The sequence below is a fragment of the Canis lupus genome, chromosome 4 (genome assembly GCF_003254725.2).
Source record: "Canis lupus dingo isolate Sandy chromosome 4, ASM325472v2, whole genome shotgun sequence".
In the NCBI taxonomy this organism is placed as follows: domain Eukaryota; kingdom Metazoa; phylum Chordata; class Mammalia; order Carnivora; family Canidae; genus Canis; species Canis lupus.
The window spans coordinates 13,762,642-13,788,191 of NC_064246.1; the positions used below are offsets into that span (position 1 = coordinate 13,762,642).

At 35.1% G+C, this 25,550-nt stretch overlaps 1 protein-coding gene across 1 annotated transcript in view; it reads right to left on the minus strand.

The window, feature by feature from the left end:
- Positions 1–1,867: 1,867 nt before the first annotated feature.
- Positions 1,868–25,550, minus strand: part of TMEM26 (transmembrane protein 26) — a 47,919-nt gene continuing 24,236 nt past the window's right edge. The window contains exons 4-6 of the mRNA XM_025435245.3: positions 24,841–25,061; positions 8,983–9,059; positions 1,868–5,983 (exon numbers count right to left, since the gene is read on the minus strand). Coding sequence (XP_025291030.1) covers positions 5,559–5,983; positions 8,983–9,059; positions 24,841–25,061 — 723 coding nt within the window. The 3' untranslated portion in view covers positions 1,868–5,558. The remainder of the gene's footprint in view (positions 5,984–8,982; positions 9,060–24,840; positions 25,062–25,550) is intronic.

Sequence of the window (25,550 nt, forward strand, 5' to 3'; positions counted from 1 at the left end):
GATGGTGTTTCTATAGAAAATATTGCTTTGAATGGTCGCATACACACATTTTTGTGCACATTATCTGTGGGATACTTCCTTGAAAGTTGAGTTGCTGGGTCAGATGACAAATGTATTTTTAATACTGACTGATACTGCCAAATCATCTTCCAAAAGAGTTAGACCAATTTAAATCCTCACTAGCAATGAGTAAGAATTCCTGCTTCCCTTGAGCCCCTCTAATGCAGCATCCTAAAACATTTTTGAATCTTTGCCAACCTGATAATTGAAAAATGGTATCTTGTGGTTTTGTCTGCATTTGAAAAATGGTATGTCATTGTGGTTTGATTTGCATTTCCTTGACTATTCCTTTTGCATTGAATCATATATCTTTTGCTTATTTTTCCAAAGGATTTTTTTTCTTATTTGTAAGAACTATTTATTCATTAAGAAAACTAATGTTTTCTTACTTTTGTCGCAGAGTATTTACCCAGTTCATCGTTCAATTTTTGAATCCACTTATGGTATTTTTATAATGCTAAAAATATTTAATTTTACAAGTTGAAATTTATTAATTGCCTATGGTGTCTAGTTTAGTACCTTGCTTTGAAAACATTCTCATCATTGGAATTATTTTTTTTTAACTTTTGATGTTTAATTCTTTGATCCATCTTGAAATGTTTTGGACATAAGGATTGAGGTAGGTATTCAATTTGATATTTTAAAAACCTTAAACCACTTATAATACTTATCACCTCCCACTCATGACTTATTGTATATCAAAATCTTCAGTACTTCACTCTATTTTTTTACCTTATTCTGTTCCATTTTTCTGACAGAATTGAATTCTCTTGGTTGTTGTAGCTCTGTGATTTATTTAAATATAACTGAATGTCTTTCTAATTTTTTTGTTAGTTTTAATATTTGGCAGGTATTCTTTCATGCTTATTTTGTCATAAAATCTTTAGAATTAACATGGGCAGTCATTAAAAATTAAAATCTTATTGCTGTCATTGTGTTAAATTCATAAGATAAATTTAGGAGAAATTAATACTTTTTAAAATACCAAGGCATCTAACCACTTCCCAATAGAAATATAACCTTCAGTTTGTCAAATTATTCACTGATGGTCCTCAAAAATCATTTTGAAGTTTTCTTTACATGGATCTTGTACATTTACTAAGTTTATTCCTGTGTATTTTATGGTTCTAGTTAATGTCACAATGGAAATCTCTCCTTTTAATACATATCTTATGTAATGTTTATCAATAGAAAGCATTGATTTTGGCATTGTTTTAGATTATCATTTTTAATAATAATATGCTTTTCTTGGATGTTCAAGACTCAATCTTCTATAATTAAATGATAAATTTGACTCTTCTAACTTCTATACCTCTCATTTCTCTTGTATAACTGCACTGACACATTTCCCCAGAAAAGAGAATCATAGTGATGTATCTCTGACACCTTCAGCCGTTCAGAAACTTTAAAACTTTACATAGGAAAATCTGTACATCTCTTCTCTCAGAGCTTCCAGGTTTCATGTCTTGCTTTGGAAGGTCTTTCCCATTCCCCAAATGCTAAAGACATATCCTGTATTTTCTTCTAATATTTTATAGTTTTCACTTTTATATTTAGTTCTTTTAATCCATCTGGAATTTATTTCTATATATTGCGTGAGATAAAAATCTAACTTTATTTTTTCCAGATGGTTCACAAAATTCCCCAACATCATTTATAAAATTGGTCAGTCTTTCCTCACTAGTTTGAAATGCCACTTTAGTCACATTCTAAATAGATCTGTTTTTTTAAAATCAAAGCCTAAAAACAAAATGAAACAAATGACAGTAGAGAACAAAGACATGCAGACAAAAAACAGACATCAAGATAACGTTGTACACAAACTCTTTAATGTATATAATAAAATACAAAGGCCATTCATATCAAATAGTATAAATATAATTAATTCAGAAAAAAATTCTTACAAAATATTCTAGAAAGAATGACTTGGAGGATGGACACATATAAAATATAAGGCTGCAGCAGTTGATTATTCGAGCATTATTTAAAGTTCCTCTCATCATATGGAATGTTATTTAAGCTCATGCCATAAATGTCCTCCAGCTGCCTTGCCTTACCCCCAAATCAGATATTTGAGAGAGTGGATCAAAATGGTCACTAAGTAAAAAGAAATTAGTAAAAAACAAAATGAAAACAAAAAACATAATAGTCTCTTCCTATAATTCAAGATTTTTTTAAAAATGTACATCTTTAAGGCTCTGTAACATGTTTTAGCATTTCACTTGCCCAGTGCCAAAGTAGAGCAAAAGTGGATGGACGGATGGATGGATGGATGGATAGACACTGGGCCTTCTGCAATTCCGTCTTTTAACAGGAGAATGCATTAAGAATCATTGAAATTCAGTGTCAAAGGGAATAGAAGTAGGTGTTAGACTCTGAAACTTGGGAGGAAACCTAAACCATGTGCCCCTACAATGCATGCCTTTCCAGGGCTTTAGAAGCTTTCTATTAAATCACGGAATCACAATTAATATTTCAATTGTGAATTCCAATGCTTCTTGGCTGTGTCTTTCTGATCTTATAAGACCCGAAGTGCTGCCACATGTTAATGGAAGCACTGCAAGTCCAACTGGTAACTTTGTGTAAGAGTCTTCATTTTGGAAGATTACATACAATGTTAGTGGCCCATACACATTTTTATTTTCTTATGTTATCAGTTCAGTCTTAAATAAAAGTTCACAGAATAATAAAAGATAAAGAGAGTTTATGTATCTTGCAACGTGAAGTCATGTCCTTTGGGACTCCTCTAGTAAGGGTAAAAAGAAAACCCAAGCGGTTGTTGTATGTTTCCATGCAGCATCATTAAAACGTGTACACTGTGTTTCCTCACCAGTAGAAGGATATATTTTTAGGAAGGACATTTGATGGAACTTTCATCAAGCAGTTAGGTAACAACTACCAACAATAACAACAGCACTGCCAACGAGCCACTGTCTCTCGTGGCTGGGGATTGGCATGTTGTGTGTCTGTAAGGGACGGTAGGGAGGTATGTCTGGCAGCACATGGTGCAGATGATCTGAACAGTTATCTGATCACACATACCACAGAAGCAAGTCCCAGGATGTCAGTATGTGCCTGTAACTTCTGCTCTCGCCACTTTATAGAAAATGCTGGGCTTTTTTCAAACACTACAATGCTTAGCAATCTATAATAAAAACAGACAATTAACTGAGTACAAATTTAACACTTCTCATCATCAGGGGTCCAAGGAATATAACTTGGATTTAGGTTTTGTTTTTAAATAAGCTAAATGACTATAGATTTTTTTTTTTGCGTGTGTGCTATAAAAATAGTTTGAGAGAGTAGAGATACCGGCAGTAAGTTAATAAATGCTGCCCTGTGCAGATTTTCCTGGAAAACGTTGTAGTGTGTGTGTCTATTTCTGCCACTATTCATTGGCTGAGATGGTCCCCCGTGCTCTTTGCCTTTCCGGCATGCTAAATAAAGCCAGACTCTGGACTTCCCATTTCCCAGGCCTTTGGAGGAGTGCTAATTACAAAATACTTTACTTAAACACTAGGAACTCATTCACGAAGCCAAGCCAAGTCTCAGATTTGAAAGCATTTAAAAATATCCTTGCAACAGCCGTACTACTTTATAGTTTATCTATTTATAGATGCTCAGTGTTTGTTTTGCTGGAAGAAAAAAATTAAAACATGAAAAGTATGCCATGAGCAAATCTGCAATAATAAGCAGCACATACATGTTGTGGAGGAAAACATTCAACATAAAATAGTCAACAGAAAAACAGATTCTGCTGAGGCGTTTTTATAAATAGTAGCACTTATTATTTTGCTTCCAATTGCTAAGCATCTTAAATAACATGCCCTTAAAAGTTGTCAAGTTCTTTACTTTATATAAATATAATTTCCTGATCTTAGCGTTCGTAAAATTATTATGAAAATTATAAATGTATTCCACTTGTCTCATGTGCAATTTTACAATCATCATATGGTTAAAATTAGAAACACGAGGAAGAAAAGGAAGAAATAGAAACATGCCATCAGGCACTGAAAAAGCCATGGAGTGGAAAAAAATTAATTTCTCTGTATGAAAATAGAATTTGCCTAAAAAACTTTTTATCAGATAGTTTGAACAGATATCATGTCACACAGATTTATAGATAAAATTGTCCGGATTGCATGTCGAAGGGTCACGCTCAATTCCAGGTCATCCTCAGTCTTAATCTTTCATGTCCCTTTGGATCCGTCAGCATAAGAACAAGCTGGAATTAGGCTTTGAATCCTAAAAGAACAGTTCTGGAACTGCTTGCCTCAAATGCAATCACTACTATAGAGTCAGGGAGATTTTCACATTGTACCTTTAAAAGCAAAAATCATTTTAAAATGGTCCGAATGACCTCCATCTGGAAAGTACAGAGGTGTGGAAGGGGAAAGTCTGGCTATTTCCACGCCGGGGAAGTGAAGTCAGTGCAGGGAAGGAAAGCCAACGGCCTGCTCTCCACCCCACCGTGGTGGACTCTGTGCCCTGTCACCGCTCAAGGGCTGTCGGGCAGATGCCAGCCTCCGACCCTGACACCTTCCTGGACACGGAAGGCCAGGCCGGCTCGGGTAGTGGCAGTTCAGAGGAGTCCCACCAAGTGGGGGCGGACTCCAGCAACTACGGCAACCCCGAAAGGGCCCGAAACACCTTTACCTCCTGCTTCAGGGCATCGAGTCGCACCCTCCGACTTGGCGACACAGAAGATGGTAGAGTTAAGAGAAATACTGCCGAACGCCGCAAATCGCGTTTCAGAGTGGAAATTGTGACTTTGCTAGCATTACCAGGATTTCCTGCCTCACAACCGAAATGGCTTGCTGTGAAGTTTGCAGCGCCGGAGCCAAGAGCAATAACATTTCTGTAGGAGCATATGCGCCAGGACAGACGACCGCATCAGCCCAGAAAAATGATTTTCCCGGGAAGGCCTGTGCGGCCACGTGGAGGCCTCGCAGTGCTATGGACGCCGGGCAGAGATTTTCACTGCTTCCAGCTCACAGCGAGGTAATTTTAAAAGCGCTTTTCCCTTCATTTGTTCTGCATTCACTGAATGTACATTTTTTGATGTCAGGGACATTGCAGAAAAGATCAGATGAGATAGTCTGACAATGGAGCCAAGGTTCAAAGCTTCTCTATTTTCAGGTAACAGCCGTGACAGTTTGTCTGCACTAAATCTTTTGAGGGCATGTCACTGTGACCCTGTCCATAGCTTTTCAAACGGTTCAAGACAAACAAATCACTTAGTCGTTGAACAACTGTAACATCTGATACTATCGCACAGGAGTTGTGGCGATGGCCACTAATCAAAGTTTTTTCCATTCAGTTGAAGGAAGAAAATTCCTCAGCTTTGGTTTAAGATCACTTTTTATGCTGTGTTCTTTTGAAAACTATGATATGCTAGAGTTTAAAAAAAAAAAAAAAAAAGGAGGGGGGAGAGGAGGTTCTGTCTGTAGGAAGCAAAGAGTCGAATGTTCTAGCTCCCTGCTGCTGTCAGTGAGGAGCTACGGCGTGAGGGGAGAGTCCTCGCGGGTGACGGGCAAGGCCTGCAAAGGGACATCCATGCTCCCCTTAGAGTCACTCTCCGTGTCTCCAGGTGAGAGCCCACTCACGACCGGTTGACACGGGCAGTGGTGCTTTGCCTTCAGGCTTCCCGGCGGGCTCCGCAAGGCAGCCCGGACATCCATCCCCAGCACCACCAGTCGGTAGAGCTGTAACACCACCACCAGGAAATTCTTCGCCGCAAAGAACACCAGCATCTGGTTTATCACTCTGAAGTAGGTCATCAACACGAGACGCACGACAAGGAAAGGGCCGTCTTGTATGAAGATGCTGATTCCAATGTTCCACAGGTCGGCACTGTATTGGCAAAAGAAGAGGCTGAGGAACCCCTTCATTGCCACGGACAAGGGGCAGACGACATGCTGCACTGAGAACACAGACAGACCAGTTAGCGAACCTCTGAGATGTGAAAGACAGAATGAAAAGGGGAAAGGTCATCAACAGTGGGTGCTGTGGTACTGCTTAACCACGGGGGGGGGATTCTATAATTTAATTCGGGGGGGCAGGAGACAGGTGAAACCACCCTTCACATTTAACACCACCCTTAGCCACCCCTTAACCACTTCACATCCTTGGCCATTGTATATTTAAAATCAAGATTCTGTTATAAGTTCAGTAAAAGACACCAAAAAAAAAAAAAAAAAAAAAAACCAGCCCTGGGGTTTCCTTCCATGTCACAAATTTTAAGTCACCTTCTAGTCCCCACCCTGGGGAAAGCATGATCAACTCAGCTAGGGAGAATAAAGAAACAGAGAAACCACTGTGTCTGTCCTTGGGGTCTGCGGGGTACAGAGACAGCACAGCACTCAAGGCCTTGACTCAGGTAGCCTGGCTGCCTCATTTTTTCTAGCAAGATGCTAGCAAGTTATTTCACCTCCTTGGGCCCCAGTGTTTTTCTTTGAGAGCTGAGGTAACAGTGATGTCTGTGAGGAGAGGGGCCCCTATTCACTGTATCTTTTTGTTTCCATTAGAGTCATAAACCCTGGCTCCTCTCTGATTTCTCACTTCTCTCTTTCCCTTGGGATACTGAATGACTTATGTGACTGCTGAGTTTGGGAGATGGAACAGTATAAATATATGGCCCAGATCCTTCTGTATCCTCCCTTTGGGACCTACCTGTTTCCTGGTTGACTCACTCAGCCATACGTGCGAATTATGTTGTGGAAATTCAAGTGTTTACAATTCAAATTCAAACTTAATTCACGTTAAATATTTTTCTAATGGTAGGGGGACAAAAGCCCAAATAACTGCCATTGTTACTTTATTTTGTCTAACGCCTTATGGTTTTATTTCACAGTTTATAAGAAACACTGGATATAATTACCGATTTTCCAGTTGAACAAAAGGAGGCCCAATCAACAAACTTTTTGTTTTAATTTCTAAAGTGCTAATTTAATTCAAGGTCAAGGGCATAAAATAATCTTTTATAATAATGAAGCCTTCCATTTGGAATTTTCAAACAAAGGATGCCTTCGTCTACTGGAGCCTGCAAATATTATGAAGCTGCTTTGATATGGGCGAACATAATGTACTGTTTGTTGGAAAATACAATAGCGATTTAGTCAGAAGTAACATTTGGTCTTTGTTTTTCAAACAGCTGCATAACATTATCACCCCTGAAAGTTTACAAAATTTCTTTCCCAAATAAAAATTTTCTTAGCAAGGCTATAAACCACAAGATATGGGAGGGTGAAGATCAGCAGAGTGAATGACAAGAGTAAAACCAACATACGATCAATAGTGGCTTCTCTTTCTCTCTCTCTCTCTTTAAGATTTATTTATTTATATGAGAAAGAGAGGTCAGCGGGTAGAGGAGGGAGTTGGTGAGAAATCTCAAGCATACTCCTTGCTAAACACAGAGCCCGACATGGGGCTCGATCCCACAACGCTAAGATCATGATTTGATCCGAAACCAAGAGTCAGCAACTTAACCAACTGAGCCACCCAGGCACCTCAGTAGTGGCCTCTCCTAAGAAGTTAGGGTCAGGAAATAGTTCCAAGGGGACCGCCTGAGAGTGTTCTTCAATATCTAAAGTGATGGTAACCAATATTCTGTTAGGAGACACTACCTGATCAATCGGTATAGATCGAGCACATTACGACAAGATCTGTATGTGTGTGTGTGTGTGGGGGGGGTGTGTGTTATTGGCATACATTTGTTTGTAATTATTAACTAGTAATTAGATTTGGGGTATTTCTAAAAAGCCACAGCTACTCTTTCCATCTATTCTGGTGACAGTTTTGTTTCAGAAAGTATCTGCTAAATTCTAAAATTGCCTCTGAAAGCTCTGGACCTATTAAAGCAAACCAAAAAAAAAAAAAAAAGATGCAGAAAAGATTAAATATCCCTATTATAGATTAATTCTAATTCTGATGCCATCGGGTGGGGTGCCATAGAAAGAAGTCAGGTGTAAGGAATATGTAATTATTAGATCCTAGAATTTCTTCAGAGTAAAGTGGAATCCTGGAGAATTCTCAAATAAGAATTCTAGGGATCTTTCCTAGAAGTTAAAGGATGACTCCAGATCCATGCTGTCCAATTTAACCTTCTGTGAGGTAAAAACATTCTGCCTAATGCACTGCCTCTTACAGCAGCCATTTGTGGCAGTTAAACACTTGAATTGTGGTTAGTGTGACTGAGGAACTGAAGTTTTCATTTTCTTTAATTTTAATTAATTTAAATTTAAATAGCCACATGTGACTAGTGATTTCTGTATTGGACAGTGCAGCTCTAGATCATCACTAGTATGATATGCTTGGACAACAGTTTCTTCTTACAAAGTCTTCAGAGTTTATGTATTTATTAAAATAAGATCAATGGAATTGGAAGGGCCACTACCTTGAGGAAAATTGTAATTTTCCATGTGGCTTCAAAACTGTTCTTATTCCCTGAGATGTTCTAATACACAGATCTGACAAAAGACTGAAAATGAGCCCTGAAAATATCAGGAGGTCACATTTGTATCCCAGCACTGTGCTAATTTTGCACACTCTATCTCATTTGGTCATCACAAGAACTTAACTCTAGCCACTATGATAATTAGTTCCATTTCATTGGTGAAAAATTGAGGCACAAAGGTCTTAACTAGTTTGCAGGAGATTTTACAACTCATACATGATTTGAAGTGAATGTAAAGCTGTGCTCCAGTACATTCAACTATCTCAGACTCACCATGTCCCAGAATGAATCCACTAGTGGCTTTCCTAAGTTTCAGTCGACTTTTCTTCTAAACTGAACTGGAACTAACATTGGAATATCAAAATGATAAAAATGATAATCCTCTCAAATGCTTCCTTAGCTTGATTATACTTTATAATCAAGAGTTATAATTTTCTGTTTTTTTGAACAAACATCAAGACATTTACCTGCTAGGTCAAGTGGAAATTGCAGCATGCTCCAGGTCCATATAACAAGTATGGCATAGACAAGGGCAGGACTATTCCTAGAATGCAGATAGAATTTTAAATTAGTAATAAAAATATAATTTTTAAAGAAATATTTTCTCTTTTTTCTCATATTTGAGTACACCATAATAAATCTCTTAAGATTATATACGTTGGTGATAGAAGAAACCCATGAAAAAATCCATTCATGATTATAATGGAATAATAAAGAAGTAAAAAAATAAAAATCCAAGACTTAAAATCCAACTTCCACATGTGCCAACATCTGTAAATTATGGCAAAGCCTCTTTATCCCATTTTGTTGTCTTTAGTTTTACAAAATCATGGAAACATTATTGGAGATAAATGCTAGGAAAAATTCAGAGGGTTGATTTCAAGAATTTTCAAGGAGAAAAAGTGAAAACTTTTTTTCTAAGATCAGGAAACCCTAACTTAAAAACTATGTCACAAAAGGACTAGATGATGCTCAACAATGAAAAGTTTAGCATGTAAAAGAAAATTATCTTCAGTTGGGAAAAAGAGTGGGGAGCTAAATCCAACAATCAAAAATTTACACCACTTACTAGGATATAAGTCAAGAAATATAACAGCTTCATTCACTATTGTATCCCCAGTGCCTAGAACAAATAATAGACACTCAACAAATATTTGTGGAAGGAATTACTGGATGTATGAAAGAAGGGCCTGTACTTGGCAAATATACGAATATGCAAATGTCATCTACCTAGGAGAATGGTCTTGAAGACTGAAGTCAGATAAAATAGATGTTATAAAAATTGAAAGGGTATTAAAGAAATATCATAGTTAATATTTTAAAGCAAAAACACAAAGGAAGGGGATCCCTGGGTGGCGCAGCTGTTTAGCGCCTGCCTTTGGCCGAGGGCGCGATCCTGGAGACCCCGGGATCGAATCCCACATCGGGCTCCCGGTGCATGGAGCCTGCTTCTCCCTCTGCCTGTGTCTCTGCCTCTCTCTCTCTCTCTCTGTGTGTGTGACTATCATAAATAAATAAAAAAAAAATAAATAAAAACACAAAGGAAGTTATCAATTTGAGATTAATGGCATAATAGCAGATTTTACTGGCAACTTCTCCATCAAGAGGGATTTTCAGATTGAAGTGGGATAGAAAGGAATCAGGGAAGAGTAGTTGAAACCAAAATAAATGAGATGGTTTTAAGAGATATCTTTAAATGCTTCACGTATGAGGCCCTGAAAAATTATATCTCAAAAACTATGAGGGAAATTGTAAGCAATGTTTCTAAGCCATCATTATCTTGGTAGTTAATGGTAGAGACAAGTGTAGTGACAAAAAATGTCTTAATTTTCAAAATGAAGCAGAATTGTAACTTAAAGTACAAAAGGCACATTTACTATTCATCCCTAGTTAAGTTATATAAGTGATTATTTAGAATATTTCTGATAGCTCTTGTAGAAGACAATAATTACTAGGAATTAGCACAGTTTACTTGGAACAATTACACTCAGCATACTGAGATTTTCTTCTCTCTCTCTCTTCAATAGAGTTAGGACTATCAAGCAAGTAATGATATATAAATTAATATTAGATATTTGGGTTTAAATAAGGCTTGTGAAAAATCCTCCCACAGTGTTCTTATTAGCAAGATTAAGAAATGTTCTGGGTGTAAGCACAGTTAGGTGGATTCCTAACTGTGTAAATGACTCCCCAAAGGGAGCTCTCTAAGGGTTGCTGCAGGTTCTGCCTTTGATTCTATTCTACTTCACATTTCACCAATGACTTGGTTGCCAAATTGTTGGAAGCCTTCTCATATGTACAGATGGCATGGAGGTTGGATGGGAAACCATTACCCCAGAAGACATAATCAAGATCCCAAAAGATCTTGACAAGATGTAACCAGATGGCCTACAATAGAAGAGAAGAGGTAGCATTTCACAGAAGCTGCCATAAAAAAGGCTCAGGGATTTTCCTTTATCACTATCTAATCAGTATGACATGGATTTATGACTTTCCAAAATCAAAGGCTATCATAGGTCACTTCATAAGAAGTATAAAGTCTAGAATTTAAAGTGGAATATCTAGGGAATGCATTCTATTACTTTTCCAACTTTGCAATGTCAATGTCTATATATAATAGATCATCAATGAGTGCCTGAATTTGTAAATAATTTTACCTACAGTTTCTGAGCTCATACTCTTTCAGGAAGTTTTCTAAGGGTTAACTATGATCGCAATCCTCATACCAATTTTACAAAATAGCTACACTTATCCCTATTTGACCAGTGAAGAAACTGAAGCAGAGTTGTAAAACTCTCATCCGAAGTAATGTGGTTATAAATGTTGGAAGCAGAAGTCAAAACTAGATAGCTTGTTTCAGCATTCAACCTTTTAACCACTGTACTATACTATTTCCATAAAGGAAATGGAAAGTTTTAGCCCTGCTGTATTTAACAATGTTCAGAATATATCTGACATATTATGTATTGTGCTTCATGTTAAAGGAGGAAAATTTATAAAGGTTTTGGTCCAAAGAGAGGCCAGGATGGTGAGAGATCTCAGAGCCATGGTAAATGTGGGATAGCTCAAGAAACTAAGAGAAGAGTCCCTAAAAACTTTTTTCCACATATTTAAAAGACCATCACGTGGAAAAGGCATTAAACTTATTTCTTGTGACTTCAGAGGGCCAATTCAGATTCAAAGGATTTTAGTGGTGCCTATAAGAATGCATATTTTATCACAATAGAGAAAAGTACTCTCTAATAATATCAACTCAAAAATGGAATAAGTTGCCCCAGGGTTAGTATAGTCTCTATTAGTGAAAATTTTCAAAGAAAGTCTGGACAAAAACTTGTTGAGAAAATTCTGGAGAGGATTTTGCAACAGATGTAAAATAGATTATTCAATAGATGGCTACTTCTGAAGTTTCTTCTAATCCCAAACTTCAATATTTCAACCAAAAACTCATGCGCAATTTGTCTGCCAGGCTGCAGAAAGCATGAGGTCTGGTGTTAGGTTGCTGGAGTTCAAATAGCAGCTCCAACATTCACTAGAGAGACAGGATTTGGGCCTCCAATCCCAGATTGATATTTACTGACTACATGAACATGAACAAGTAATTTCACATCTATATGCTTTAGTTTACCTATCTTCAATATGAGGATACCAATAATAATAGTTACTGGATTTTATATGATAATTGTATTAGTATATTGTAAAAATAAGTTAAACATATAAAGCTCTTAGAACAGCACTTGAAACAGACTAATTATGCAAGTTAGGCATTATTTTTTTATTACCATGTAACCTTGAGATTTTCCCAACTTCTCTTGCCTGCCACAGTTCAGCTTATAAAATGGTGATAATGATAGTCTACCTCATTATATATTGTAAAAATAACAATTTATTACAACTAAAACACTTAGAACAGTACTTGAAGCACAGCAAGAGATAAATAAACATTATCTAGTAGTAGTAGCAAGCTGCAGCAGCACCAGGAATGATAGCAGTAGTATTTTTATTATGTGCACATATTTCTTAAACTCTATGTTTTAATTCTATAATTATACAAAATAAGGATAAATAATAAACCCTAGTGCTAAGAAAGCCAAATTTTAACATTACAATAATGAACATCTATTTTCTGCATATGCAAATATTTGAGCACAAACAAAATATAGGAAAATGTGAGTATTGAGAAATATATTAGTAAATTTATCAAAAAAAAAACTGGAATAAATGGCCAGAAAGTTTTTGAAGCAAACAAATTTGTACTCAGTCAGATAGTAAAAGTTATTCAGGAAGTATAAAAAGAAAGCAAATAAATCATTGAGCTTAAAGGGCAATCACTCAAAATGTGAAGGAATTCTGGAGTGAATTTATCCAACATTATCTCCATTGTGTAACTTTCTCCCCTAATTCTCTCACTACATTTTCTCATGTGTAGTGTCTTCATAAATGTCAACTGGGAAGCATATAAGCAGACAATGAATTCTATTCATAAAGAGACAAAAGATCTTGACAAATATAATTATACAGGTGAGTATCACTTCTCTACTTGGAAAATTAGGAGAATAAAAGACTGTAATTTGGTGTAACAGTGTACCAAATTTATTGGGTGAAAGGTAAAAATAAAGTCATAGCTAATTCGCTTAACTATTTCTTTTTGGACATGTAAATGTTCCTGTAGATAAGAGATAATCAGTGGATAGAATTCACCTACCTTTTATTTTATTTTATTTTTTTAAAGATTTATTTATTTATTTTTTAAAGATTTATTTATTTATTTTAGAGAGAGAGTGTGAGAGTGCGGGAGGGGGGGAGAAGGAGAGGAAGAAAGAAACTCAAGCAGACTCCATGCTGACTGTAGCACCCTAATGTGGGGCTCAATCTCACAACCCCGAGATCATGACCTGAGCCCAAACCACAAGTTGGAAGCATAACTGATTGCACCACTCAGACTCCCCTAATTCACCTACTTTTTAGAAAAGCATTCAACGAACCTCTTCAGAGAAGGAAAAAAAATTAAAGAAGAGAAAAAGAAAATGAGAAAATTAAATATTAATGAAATATTAACCTAGCCTAGAAGAAAAGCAATAAAAGCTAAATGAAAAGAAAACACAGTATAAACATAGGAAAATTCCTTTGGTGGTCAAATACAATGAAATAATAGTAATGTTATGAGAACATAGTAATGTTATGAGAACAGATTTTTTTCTCTTTAATAAATGATCTGTGCTCCAAAAAAAAAAAACTGCATATTAAAAATTATCTCTAAATGTGTAAATAGCCAGTTAACTCTACTGGCAACAATACTGAAATTCAGAATTATTAAAAATGTTGCAGGATGGCTATAGTAGAATGAAAACATACATACTTGACAAATTGTCAAAAATAACCACTTCATATCTCTGAAAATCAACCAAAGGCAAATAACAAATTGAGTAACATTTATTTATGAGAAACTGGTAGAACTTCAGTTAAGAAGAGTAGGAGTTTGAGACATTCTTGTCCATGGAATATTTTCACACCCCTCCAGCTTGAATATGTCAAAGAAAAATTCATCAGACAGAGTTAAATAGGCAAGGAATACTTTATTCAAGACTATTGCAAAAGAAAAGAAATGCTGAGTTCACCCCTACTGAAGCAAAAGGCAAGAGAGTTTTTAAGCAATGGAGCAAGTTATTTCAAAAGTTCGAGAGGACATTAGAGGAAAGATTGGTCAACACAATTAGACCATTTGCTATATTTAAAAAAAAATGATTAGACCATTTGTGTTTGCTAATGACACTGATGTGAGTTAGGCTTCTAACATCTCAAAGAGATGGAGAGATGGTGCTATCTTTCTTGATGATCGCATTTCAAAGGGAGGATTCTTACATCCATTAGAAAGATTCCTGAGTAGTAAAACAAGAAAGCTGGGAGAAGACTTAATCTCAAAGGGGGAGAGAAACAATTTGTAGTTGCAAGTTTTCTAAAGTAAATGCCATAAGGAAAGAGAGGTGAAAGACCTATACTCAGCAATAGACCTCTTAATGTTTAGTTAAACTGAAGGGAATGTTAAGGCTGTCTTGGCCAGTCAGAGTAGAAGTTTTACCAGGATTGGTTTGACAGTGAAAACCAGAGGCCCCTCATGGCCACAGTGTGCTGACGTGACTTAGAGTGGATTGTAAAATCTTATGCGTAGATGTATGGTCAGTAAGAGTAATCAACTTGGTTGGAAATGAATGGGAGAGCTCAAGCCTTGTTACCCTGAGGTCACAATCCCAGTTGTGGTGAATGGTAGACTAACTTGAATTTTAATGGAGAGATTTAGAAAATAAGAGAGACTTAGAAGGGCTGGATAAGTCACCATGTATGCCAGACATGTGCCAGGAAGAGCCAAGAAAACCAGAAAACCCAGGGGAAATTAGAACCTGAGTATATATGAAAACTTTATGAATTTAATGTGCTATCCAACCCACACACAGATCCATTGACAGAGGATGAAGATCATAAGGGCTCCAAGTGTTTGATCACAAATCCTATCCAAATCATTGGCTAATCACAAGCTATGTAGTTATAGGTATAATCCTAATAGGTCATGCTAAAGACTAACCAACAGGGATGCCTGGTTGGCTCAGTGGTTGAGTGCCTGCCTTGGTCCAGGATGTGATCCTGGAATCCTGGGATTGAGTCCCACATCCAGCTCCCTGCATGGAGCCTACTTCTCCCTCTGCCTGTGTCTCTGCCTTTCTCTCTGTGTCTCTCATGAATAAATAAATAAAATCTTAAAAAAAAAAAGACTAACAAAAAGATTTTTTTCAAAAAAGCAGAGGGGCACCTGAGTAGCCCTGTCAGTTAAATGTCTGCCTTCAGCTCAGGTCATGATCCCGAGGCTCTGGAATTGAGCCCTGCATCAGGCTCCCTGCTTGGCAGGAAGTCTGCTTCTCTCTCTCCCTCTTCCTGCCATTCTCCCTGCTTGTGCTCTTTCTCTTTCTCTCTGTCAAATAAAACAAAAATAAAATGTTAAAAAACACACACACAGCAGAAACATCAGTGGCTACAACCTAAGGGAAAGAGATTCTTTAGATTAAGTTCAAGCAATTTATTGAGATAACAAAAACACCACCACCAAGAAGCCTAAAGTACAGGGGAAGCTTAAAATATAATCTAAAATGTCTGGTTTCTACCAAAAATATGAAATATGCAAAAAACTGTAATGACTGATATATACTCAGGGAAAAAAAATCAATAGAAACTGACTATAATGGGGTCCAGATGCTGGACTTAGCAGACAAAGACATCAAAGCAGCTATAAAATATATATTCAAAGAATAAAATAAAACTATGTTCCATAAATTAAAAAAATATCATGACAATGATGACAATTATTAACAAATAGATAATCTAAATAAAAAATATATAAGCTGTAAAATAATAAAATAGAAATTTGATAGTTGAAAATATGGGATACAAAATGAAAAATTCAGTAGGTATACACTACAATTTGAGTCTACATATAGCCGTGCGGTGGCAGAAGAAAGAATCAGTGATGTGGAAAATAAATCAATGAAAGTTATCCCATTTGATTAAAAGAAACATATGGGAGAAAAAAACAGTCTCAGAAACCTATGGAACACACGTAAGCATACTTATTCGTAATAGGAGTCTCAGAAGGAGGAATAGAATGGACCAGAAAATATGTTTGACTAAATAATGGCTGAAAATTCCTAACTTTGAGGAAAAACATAATTTACAGATCCAAGTTCAGTAAAGTTGTAGTAAGGTTAGACAAAAAGAACTACACCTACACACATCACAGTCAAATGACTCAATGTCAAAGAGAAAGAGAAAATCTTGAAAAGAGCAACAACTCAGCTTATATTGGGTAACAACAAAAAATGGTAACATCTTAACAGAAATAATGAAGGCCAGAAGACAGTGGAATGATATATGTAAAATGCTGATGTAAAAATTGACAACCATGAATTCTCTATCCAACAGAACTTTTTTTGAAACATGACGGCAAAATAAATACTTTTCTAGACAAATACTAGGAGAATTCGCTGGTAGCAGATTTGCCTTAGAAGATATAAGAGAAATCTCTCAGGCTGAAAAGAAATGATATCAGACAGTAACTCAAATTCACAAGAAGGAATAAAGAGGCTCTTCCAATTGTGGGCAAATATAAGAGAACACATAAATATGCAGCCATATTTTTTCTCTTAATTTCTTTAAAACTTAAAGGCTAGGAAACAATAATTATAAAACTGTATTGTTTAGTTATAACATATAAAGATGTAATATAATGACAATGGCAAAAAAGAGGGGGAAGAAATGGAGCTATCAACTTAGAATAGCATATGTAGATTTAGAATACTTATTGTAATCCCTATAGTAACCATCAATAAAATAATACAAAAATCAATTAAAATTATTTATTAAAAATATTTTTATTTTTTTATTTTTTTAAAGATTTTATTTATTCATGAGAGAGACAGAGAGACAGAGACACAGGCAGAGGGAGAAGCAGGCTCCATGCAGGGAGCCTGACGTGGGACTCCAATCTGGGACTCCAGGATCACACCCTGGGCCAAAGGTAGGCACTAAACCACTGAGCCACCCAGGGATCCCCTAAAAATATTTTTAAAGCAGTAAATGAGGAATAAAAAAGACTAAGGCTTAGAAAAACACAAATAGCAAAATGGCAGATAAAAAGAAATCCAACCAAATCAATTATTACATTGTATATGAATGGAATAAATATACTGTAATAGGTTGAGTGATGTCTGCTTAGACTTCAGAATATAATCTTATTTGGAAATAGCCTTTGCAGATATAAATAAATTAATATGAGGTCATATTAGATTAATTTGAGTCCTAATCCAAAGACTGGTGTCCCTGTAAGAAGTGGAAAATGTGGAAACCCTAACAGAAACACTGGGGAGAATGCCATGTGAAGACAGAGGCATGGATTGGAGTGATGTGCTTATAAGCCAAGGCACACTAAAAATTGCCAGCAACCACCAGAGTCCAGGAAAGAGGCACCAAACAGTTTCTTCTTCAGAACCTCCAGTAGAAACCAACCCTGCTGACACTGATTTGGACTTTCAACCTTGAGGACTGTGAGAAAATAAACTTCTGTTGTTTTAAGACTTTCAGTTTGTGGTATTTCATTATGGCAGCCCCAGGAAACTAATATATGCTCCAATTAAAAGACAAAGTTTGACTAGGGAAAAAGATGCAAATCCAACTATATGTAGTCTATGAGGACACAGTTTATATGCAAAAATACAAAGAGTTTGAAAGTACAAGGGTGGAAAAAATATCCCATGCCAACAGTATTATAAGAGAGGAGTACCTAAGTTCATAAGAAACAAAATAGACTTTCAGACAAGACGTATTACTAGAGAAAAAGAATGACATTTCATGATGAAAAATAGTTATTACATCAGGAAGATGTTTAAAAAGATGAATGTATACACATCTAAAAACAAAGCCTCAAAATACTTGAAGCAAAAACTGACAGTATTGAAAAAGGAAATAGACAATTCAACAATTAGAGTTGGAGATTTCAATGCCCAACTCTCAATAATTGGTAGAACAACTAGACAAAAAATCAGTAAGAACACAGAAGAATTAAATAACCTAATAACCAACATGACACAGTGGACATTTACAGAATGCTCAACCAAACAACAGATAAATACACATTCTTTTCAAGCATATATAGCACATTCTCCAAGGTAGGCCATATGCTAGGCAATAAGATAAGTCTCAATATATTTAAAAGGATTAAAATAATTTAAAGACTGCAACAGTATTAAAATAGAAAACAACAGAAAGAAATATGAGCAATCTCCATATGGAAATTAAATAGGTTACTTCTTTTTTTTTTAATTTTTTTTATTTATTTATGATAGTCACAGAGAGAGAGAGAGAGAGAGAGAGAGGCAGAGACATAGGCAGAGGGAGAAGCAGGCTCCATGCACCGGGAGCCCGACGTGGGATTCCATCCTGGGTCTCCAGGATCGCGCCCTGGGCCAAAGGCAGGCGCCAAACCGCTGCGCCACCCAGGGATCCCTAAATAGGTTACTTCTAAATAATCCATAGGTGAAAGGATAAATCACAAGAGATACTGGAAAATATTCTGAACTTTATTAAACAAAAAAATAACAAAGTAAAGCATATGGGACACAGATAAATCAATGATTAGAGGGAAATCTATAGCTTTAATGGCATGTCAAAAAGCAGAAAGATCTCAAATCAATAATCTAAGCTTTCATCTTGAGAAAGTAGGAAAAAAAAAGAGCAAATTAAATCTGAAGCAAGCAGAAGGGAGGAAAAATTAGACATCAGAGCACAAATCAATGAAACGGAGAACAGAATAACAATGGGAAAAAATCAATGAAGCCAAGTCAGTTATTTTAGAAGATCACAATATTGATAAATCTAAACAAAACAAAATAAAGAAGACACAAATGACAAACTCCGAATATAAAAGGGGGGATAATAAGTGACCCTGTAGAAACTGACACAAGTTTAAAGGAATAATATAAAAACTAATATTAAAAACTTTATATAAAAACTAGATAATTTATTTGAAATGGAAAAATTCCTAGAAATAAAAAAAGAAAAATGTGATCAAAGCTAATTCAGAAGAAATAGAATAACTGAATAGTCTTATAAAGAAATACTTATGTTGAATTAGTAATAAAATATCTTTCCAAAAGAAAAGCCTGGGCCCAGATGGCTTGATAGGTAAATTCTATAAAACATTGAAAGAAAAAATAATACCACACCTTTACAAAGTCTTTTGGAAAATAAAGAAAGAAGGGATGCTTCCTGAGGTATTCACTGAATCCAGCATTATCCTAATATTAAAGCCAGAAAAAGAGATCATTAGAAAATATTACTATAAATTAATATGCTCATGAGTGTAGATGTAAAAATTAACAACAAAATGTTAGCAAACCCATATCAGTAATGCATTGAAACCATTATACGCTATAATCAAATAAGATTTATCCCAGGAATTCAAGGTTGGTTTAGCATCTGAAAACTAGTTAATGTAATATACCATATTCATAGAATGAAAGACAACCACCACATAATAATCTTGATAAAAATAGAAAAACATTGAACAAAATTCAATGACGAAAGAAAAGAAAGAAAGAAAGAAAGAAAGAAAGAAAGAAAGAAGAAAGAAAGAAAGAAAGAAAAGAAAAGAAAGAAAAGAAAAGAAAAGAAAGAAAAGAAAAGGAAAGAAAAGAAAGAAAAGAAAAGAAAAGAAAAGAAAAGAAAAGAAAAGAAAAGAAAAGAAAGAAAAGGAAGGAAGGAAGGAAGGAAGAAGAAGAAGAAGAAGAAGAAGAAGAAGAAGAAGAAGAAGAAGAAGAAGAAGAAAGAAGAAGAAGAAGAAGAAGAAGAAGAAGAAGAAGAAGAAAGAAAAAAGAAAGAAAGAAGAAAGAAAGAAAGAAAGAAAGAAAGAAAGAAAGAAAGAAAGAAAGAAAGTCAATAACCTAGAAATAAGAATTTCCTCCAACTGATCAAGGGCATCTACAAAGTATATCTGCAAAACCTATACATAACACCATCCTTAATAGTGAAAGGCAGAATGCTACCCTTTGAGATCTAAATGCCCACTCTTATACTTCTATTTACATTGTACTAGAAATCCTAACCAGTCTAATAAGGTAAGAAAAAGAAATTAAAGTCATACAGATTAAAAAGAATGAAAACTATCTTACTTACAAATGGCATTATCCTATAAGTAGAAAATCCTAAGGAATCTAGAAAACTAATAAACTTGCATGATTGCTGGATATAAGATCATCATACAAAAATCAATTGTATTTCTATGTAGTAGTAATAAAAAACATAAAATGATATTAAGAAAATAATTCTATCAAATAGAATCAAATACTTAAAAATAAGGTTAGGAAAAGCAGCACAAGACCCATATATTGAAAATTACAAAACATTGCTGAGAGAAATTAAAGAATATCTGAATAAATGATGAGATAATTCATCTTCACACATTAAAAGATTTAAAATTAAGATGTCATTTCTTCACAAGTTGATGCTTAGATTTAATACAATCCTTATCAAGATTCCAGCAGGATTATTTTGTAGAATTTGACAAGCTGATCATAAAACTTAAATGGAAATATAGAGACCTAGAATAGCCAAAAATTTTTTTTAAAGAACAATATTAGAAGGCTTATAATAATATAGTTTCAGACTTACCATTAAATTCCCGTAATCACAATAGTCTGGTACTGGCATAAGGATAGATATATATAGCAATGGAATACAATAGAAAGTCTATAAAGACCCTTACATATGTGGTCAACAAAGATATCAAGGCAATTTAATAGGGAAAGGATAGTCTTTTCAACAAATTACAGAGACCATTGGTCTTAGTTAGAACAAAAACTGTTCTGAGACAATGCCAAAAACAAAACAAAATAAAACAAAACACAAATTTAGATCCTTATATCACACTACACAAGAGTCAAGTCAGAATATTATAAAGAGAAATATTTCTAATTTTGTTGAGGAAAATATTTCTTAGATATGACACCCAAAATATACTACTTAAAAAAAAACTAATACATGGAACTTTATCAATTTTTTTTAAAATATTCTTTTTTTAAAACATACAGAGAGGAAAACCATAAGATGCTCTTAACTATAGGAAAAAAACTGAAGTTGTGGAGGGTGAGGTGGATGGGAAGATGAGGTAATTGAGTGATAGGCATTAAGAAGGGCACTTGATGTAGTGAGCACTGGGTGTTGTATGCAACTGATGAATCACTAAATTCTACCTCTGAAACTAATAATGCAGTAAAGGTGAATTAAACTGAATTTAAATAAAAAATTTAAAAAATAGTCTTTAAATGAAGAGCAAGTTGTATAGTGGGGAAAATACATTTACATTTATGTATCTAATGAAGGACTTGTATTTAGAATATAAAGAACTCTTATAATTCAACACCAAAAATTCAATCCAACCAAAAAAAAATGGACACAATTTGAATAGACTTCACTGAAGGAACACAAAGGATTAGCTAATTAGCACATGGAAAGATGCTCATCTAGTCATTAGGGAAACAGAAATTAAAACTACGATATGATACCCCAAAAACCCAACAGAATGGTCAAATTCAAAGTACTCGAAAGAAATGGTGAGGATGTGAAGAAATGAAATGTAGAAAGGTACAGCCACTTTAAAAAACAGTTTGGCAGTTTCTTAAAAAGTTAAATATGTACTTAACATAAACCCGGTCATTCTACTCCTAGGTATAGACCCAAGAGAAATGGAAACAGACCTGTTCAAAGGATTATAGTGCATGTTTATAACATCATTCTTAATAACAAGAAGAAATACACATGTATATCAACTACTGAATGAAAAACTAAAATGTGGTATATGCATGGAAAACTATTCAGCAATTAAAAGGGACCTAACCATCAATACATACAGCAGCGTGAATGAACCCTAGAAACATGCTAAATGAAAAGCGAAATGCTACATATTTCATGATACCATTGACATGAAATTTCTGGAAAAGGAGACTGTACAGAAAGAAAGCATATCCGGGGTTGCTTAGGGTTTGTCATAGGAGAGTGAGAATTGACTCCAAACAGCCACAAGGAATCTAGATTCTCATGATGGCTGCACATACAGTTACTAAATGTCATTGAACCGTAGAATTAGAATAGTGAATTCTAGGGTGTGTAAAGTCAAGCTCTTAAGAAAAATTTGCATTATCTCACAAGTCCATGTAAATTAGTCACAACCACAAGAATGAGCAAAATGAACCTAAAGTGGGCATATGGAAAGAAATTGATTTAAGTTTAAAAAAAATAGATTTGCAGTATTTAGCCAGGATGCAGGAAAGAGAGGTAGACATCATTGCAGCGTACACATTATTGAAGGTTTTCTCCTAAATCTGTCGGGCCAAATTACGGAATAAAATAAAATAGAAAATAAAATATTGTAAAAATAGGTAACGCTAAATGGGTTATAATGAAGTAGCCTCCTTTGCTATCACAAGTGAACATCTTTTATGAGTACATTACATTTATTTTTCATGACTGTCTTTTTTGAGTCCAAAGGGGAAAGCTTTGCCACAGTGGGAGGGTTTACATCTCTCCTTTGAGGAGACAGACATTTGCAGTGTCAATTCTTGCAGTATAGATGAGACCAGTGACAAAATCAAAAGTGAAGGTGGGTTTTAAGGAGAAAAAAATTCTAGGTTCTTTCTGGGCCTTGACTTTGGAAACTGAGTAGTGATAGAGACATGCAGGAGTGTAGACTAAACACTGATACAATGCAGTTATATTAAAAATAAAACGACCAGTCTGAGACCATGAAGCCTGAAAAATAAATGTTAAAATGATAAGAAATAGTGAAGGGGACCATAAAGGAAAGGAGTGGGGAAAAATTAGAGAGGAAGACAAACCACAAGAGACTGGTGTGGGGATGGGGTAACTGGGTGAGGGGGCACTAAGGAGGGTACATGATGTGATGAGCTTTGGGTGTAATACTATATGTTGGCAAATTGAATTTAAATAAAAATTTTAAAAAGGAAAATAAATAAACAAGCAAATGATAACCATAGTATATTTTATTTGATTCCTTCAAAGGACATAATACAAGTATAAAATGAGAAACAGAAAGATTTTTGAAACATTCAATTAATTTGTAGGTGGCAGAAGAAATTGCTGAATTGAAATCACCTGGGTTAGGAGAATATGATGTGTCCAGATTTTCTCTCACCACTTACCATTTGCTCCCCAATCTCCACCTAACTCACTGCCTGGTACATACTAGATAATCAATCTACAGTTGCTGAATGAATGAATACCTCATGATTTTCAATTTTTTTCTGGGACATTAAAATTTTAATGCCTAACTTATTGAACATTTAACATCTATTGGCAAACACTGATCTATAAAATGAGCTTGGTGTCATTTGTGGATGGACCTAATATAGAGACCATTAAGATAGCTGGTTTTGGCATTTCTCACATTTTTATTAGCAGCCCCATGAAACATATCCCTCCTGAATACTCTATTTCCTACCCTAATTCCCCCCATCTCCCTAGATATTTAGCATCTATGTGTTTATTTCTATAGGTATAGCTAGTCATATTTATATTTTTATGTCCCTGTCGTTGTGCCCGTTGTGCCTATAGTTTATTGTTTTTATGTGCTTGATCATGATTTCTTCATGTTTTTCTTGTATTAAAAGAAAGTATTTGAAAATTTGTTATATAATGTACAGCACTGACCAAATATAAGGTATTAAAGTTACAAATTTAATACCAATATTTTGGACAATGGATCAACTTAAATTGGATTCTTTTAAAAATTCTGTCTACTTAATAAAGTATAAGAAAAATTAGTATAAATGAAACAGGAAATGATGATGTAAGGGTAACCTCTGGTTATAGATATTCTTTGTGCTATAATTGGAATATTACGTTTACTCAGTAAGTTAGTGTATTTTGCTCAGCTTTATGTTTCGTTATTTGAGAAACACAGCATAAAGTAAACTGTAGCATTAAAAGCTAGCTTCATTGCAATTTATTTTTATAGCATAGTGCAAAACAACCCAAGCTGAAAGTACATTCAGGCACTGAGACTTAAATCCCTAAAGGTAAGAAAGTGGTTCCATAAACAGATGTGATCATGGATTCTGAGTTTATTTGCTTGTGGCAAAAATAAAAGTACCAACTCAATAAGTTTTAATTTATAGGCATCTACACCAGAAGGCCTTTAGGCACTTTGAACAAAACTGACTAAAAATAAAATTTAGTAAAATAAACCTAATCTGCTCCATTCTCCATTCACACCAGGGAATATAAATTTCCAAATGGGTAGAAGAGAGATTTCTCTATGTCTTTTCTAGGTGCTTTCCTGGAATTGTAGCTATGCTAGAAGAAAATTTTATGATTGGCTACTTGAGAATATGAAAGAGGAGCTATGGATGATCATTCCACCTCCTGAAGGTTTTCTTATAACCATGGCCTCACCTAACTTGGGGCCATGCAGAAGTGTAGAGCTTTTCTGTCCTCACCCAAAGGAAATACTATTTGCCCTTTTCTCTAGCATGAAGTTCAGATGAAAATGATAGATAGATGATAGATGATATATTAGATAGATAGATAGATAGATAGATAGATAGATAGATAGATAATAGATATTAGGATAGTAACTAATATGTCTCTGAACATTAGGAAACTATGCTTCTATTTTTGGAAGTATAATAGACTGAAAATCCTTATTTGTGCAGAATATAAATAATAGAACAAATAGACAAGTGTGGGAACCCTGATCTTGCAGGCCTGCTTACCTCACACTTTGTTCTTCCAGGGTCTCACTTGTGAATTCCAATATATCAGCAGCTGTCCCCACAAACATAAGGAGAAGTTGAGAGAGTTGGTCTCGAGTGATCCCGCCTCCAATGGGTAGAAGCCATCTTCCAATTATGAGCATTAACAAGAACGTCTGATGGAGTCCCAAAGTCCAAACCTTCTCACATACTGTAGATAAGTTACTTACAAACACTTTGGCCTATGTAACAGAAAGATCATACAGAGATAAGGATTGTGAGCTACCACCGTGGAGAGATATGCCTTCTTTACCATAGATTTCAATCAAGACTTAACTTTTATGGAAGGTCATTTTCAGAAAATGATTTTTCACTCACTACAGAAAATAAAACTCCTTTCAACTGAACATTGGGGGGAAAAGGCTAACATGGTCCTTAAAATGGGGCAACCTTATAACAAGAAGTAATTTAAACCTCATGCTTGATAGTAGGATTGTAGCATTTGATATTTATATAGCCAATTTGATGATGTGTTAAAGATCATTTCTCATTTTACTCTTATCTGTAACAAAGTATTACATACAGCAAAACTTTTTAAATACCATATTAAAATCACAAAAAAATCCCTGTATTTTTCTTTCAGGGATTTCAAGTCTGAATTTATTAATCTGAGAGTATTTTAACATGGTACAAATCTCTTGTTTTTTATTGCTTTGAAATACTACTACATC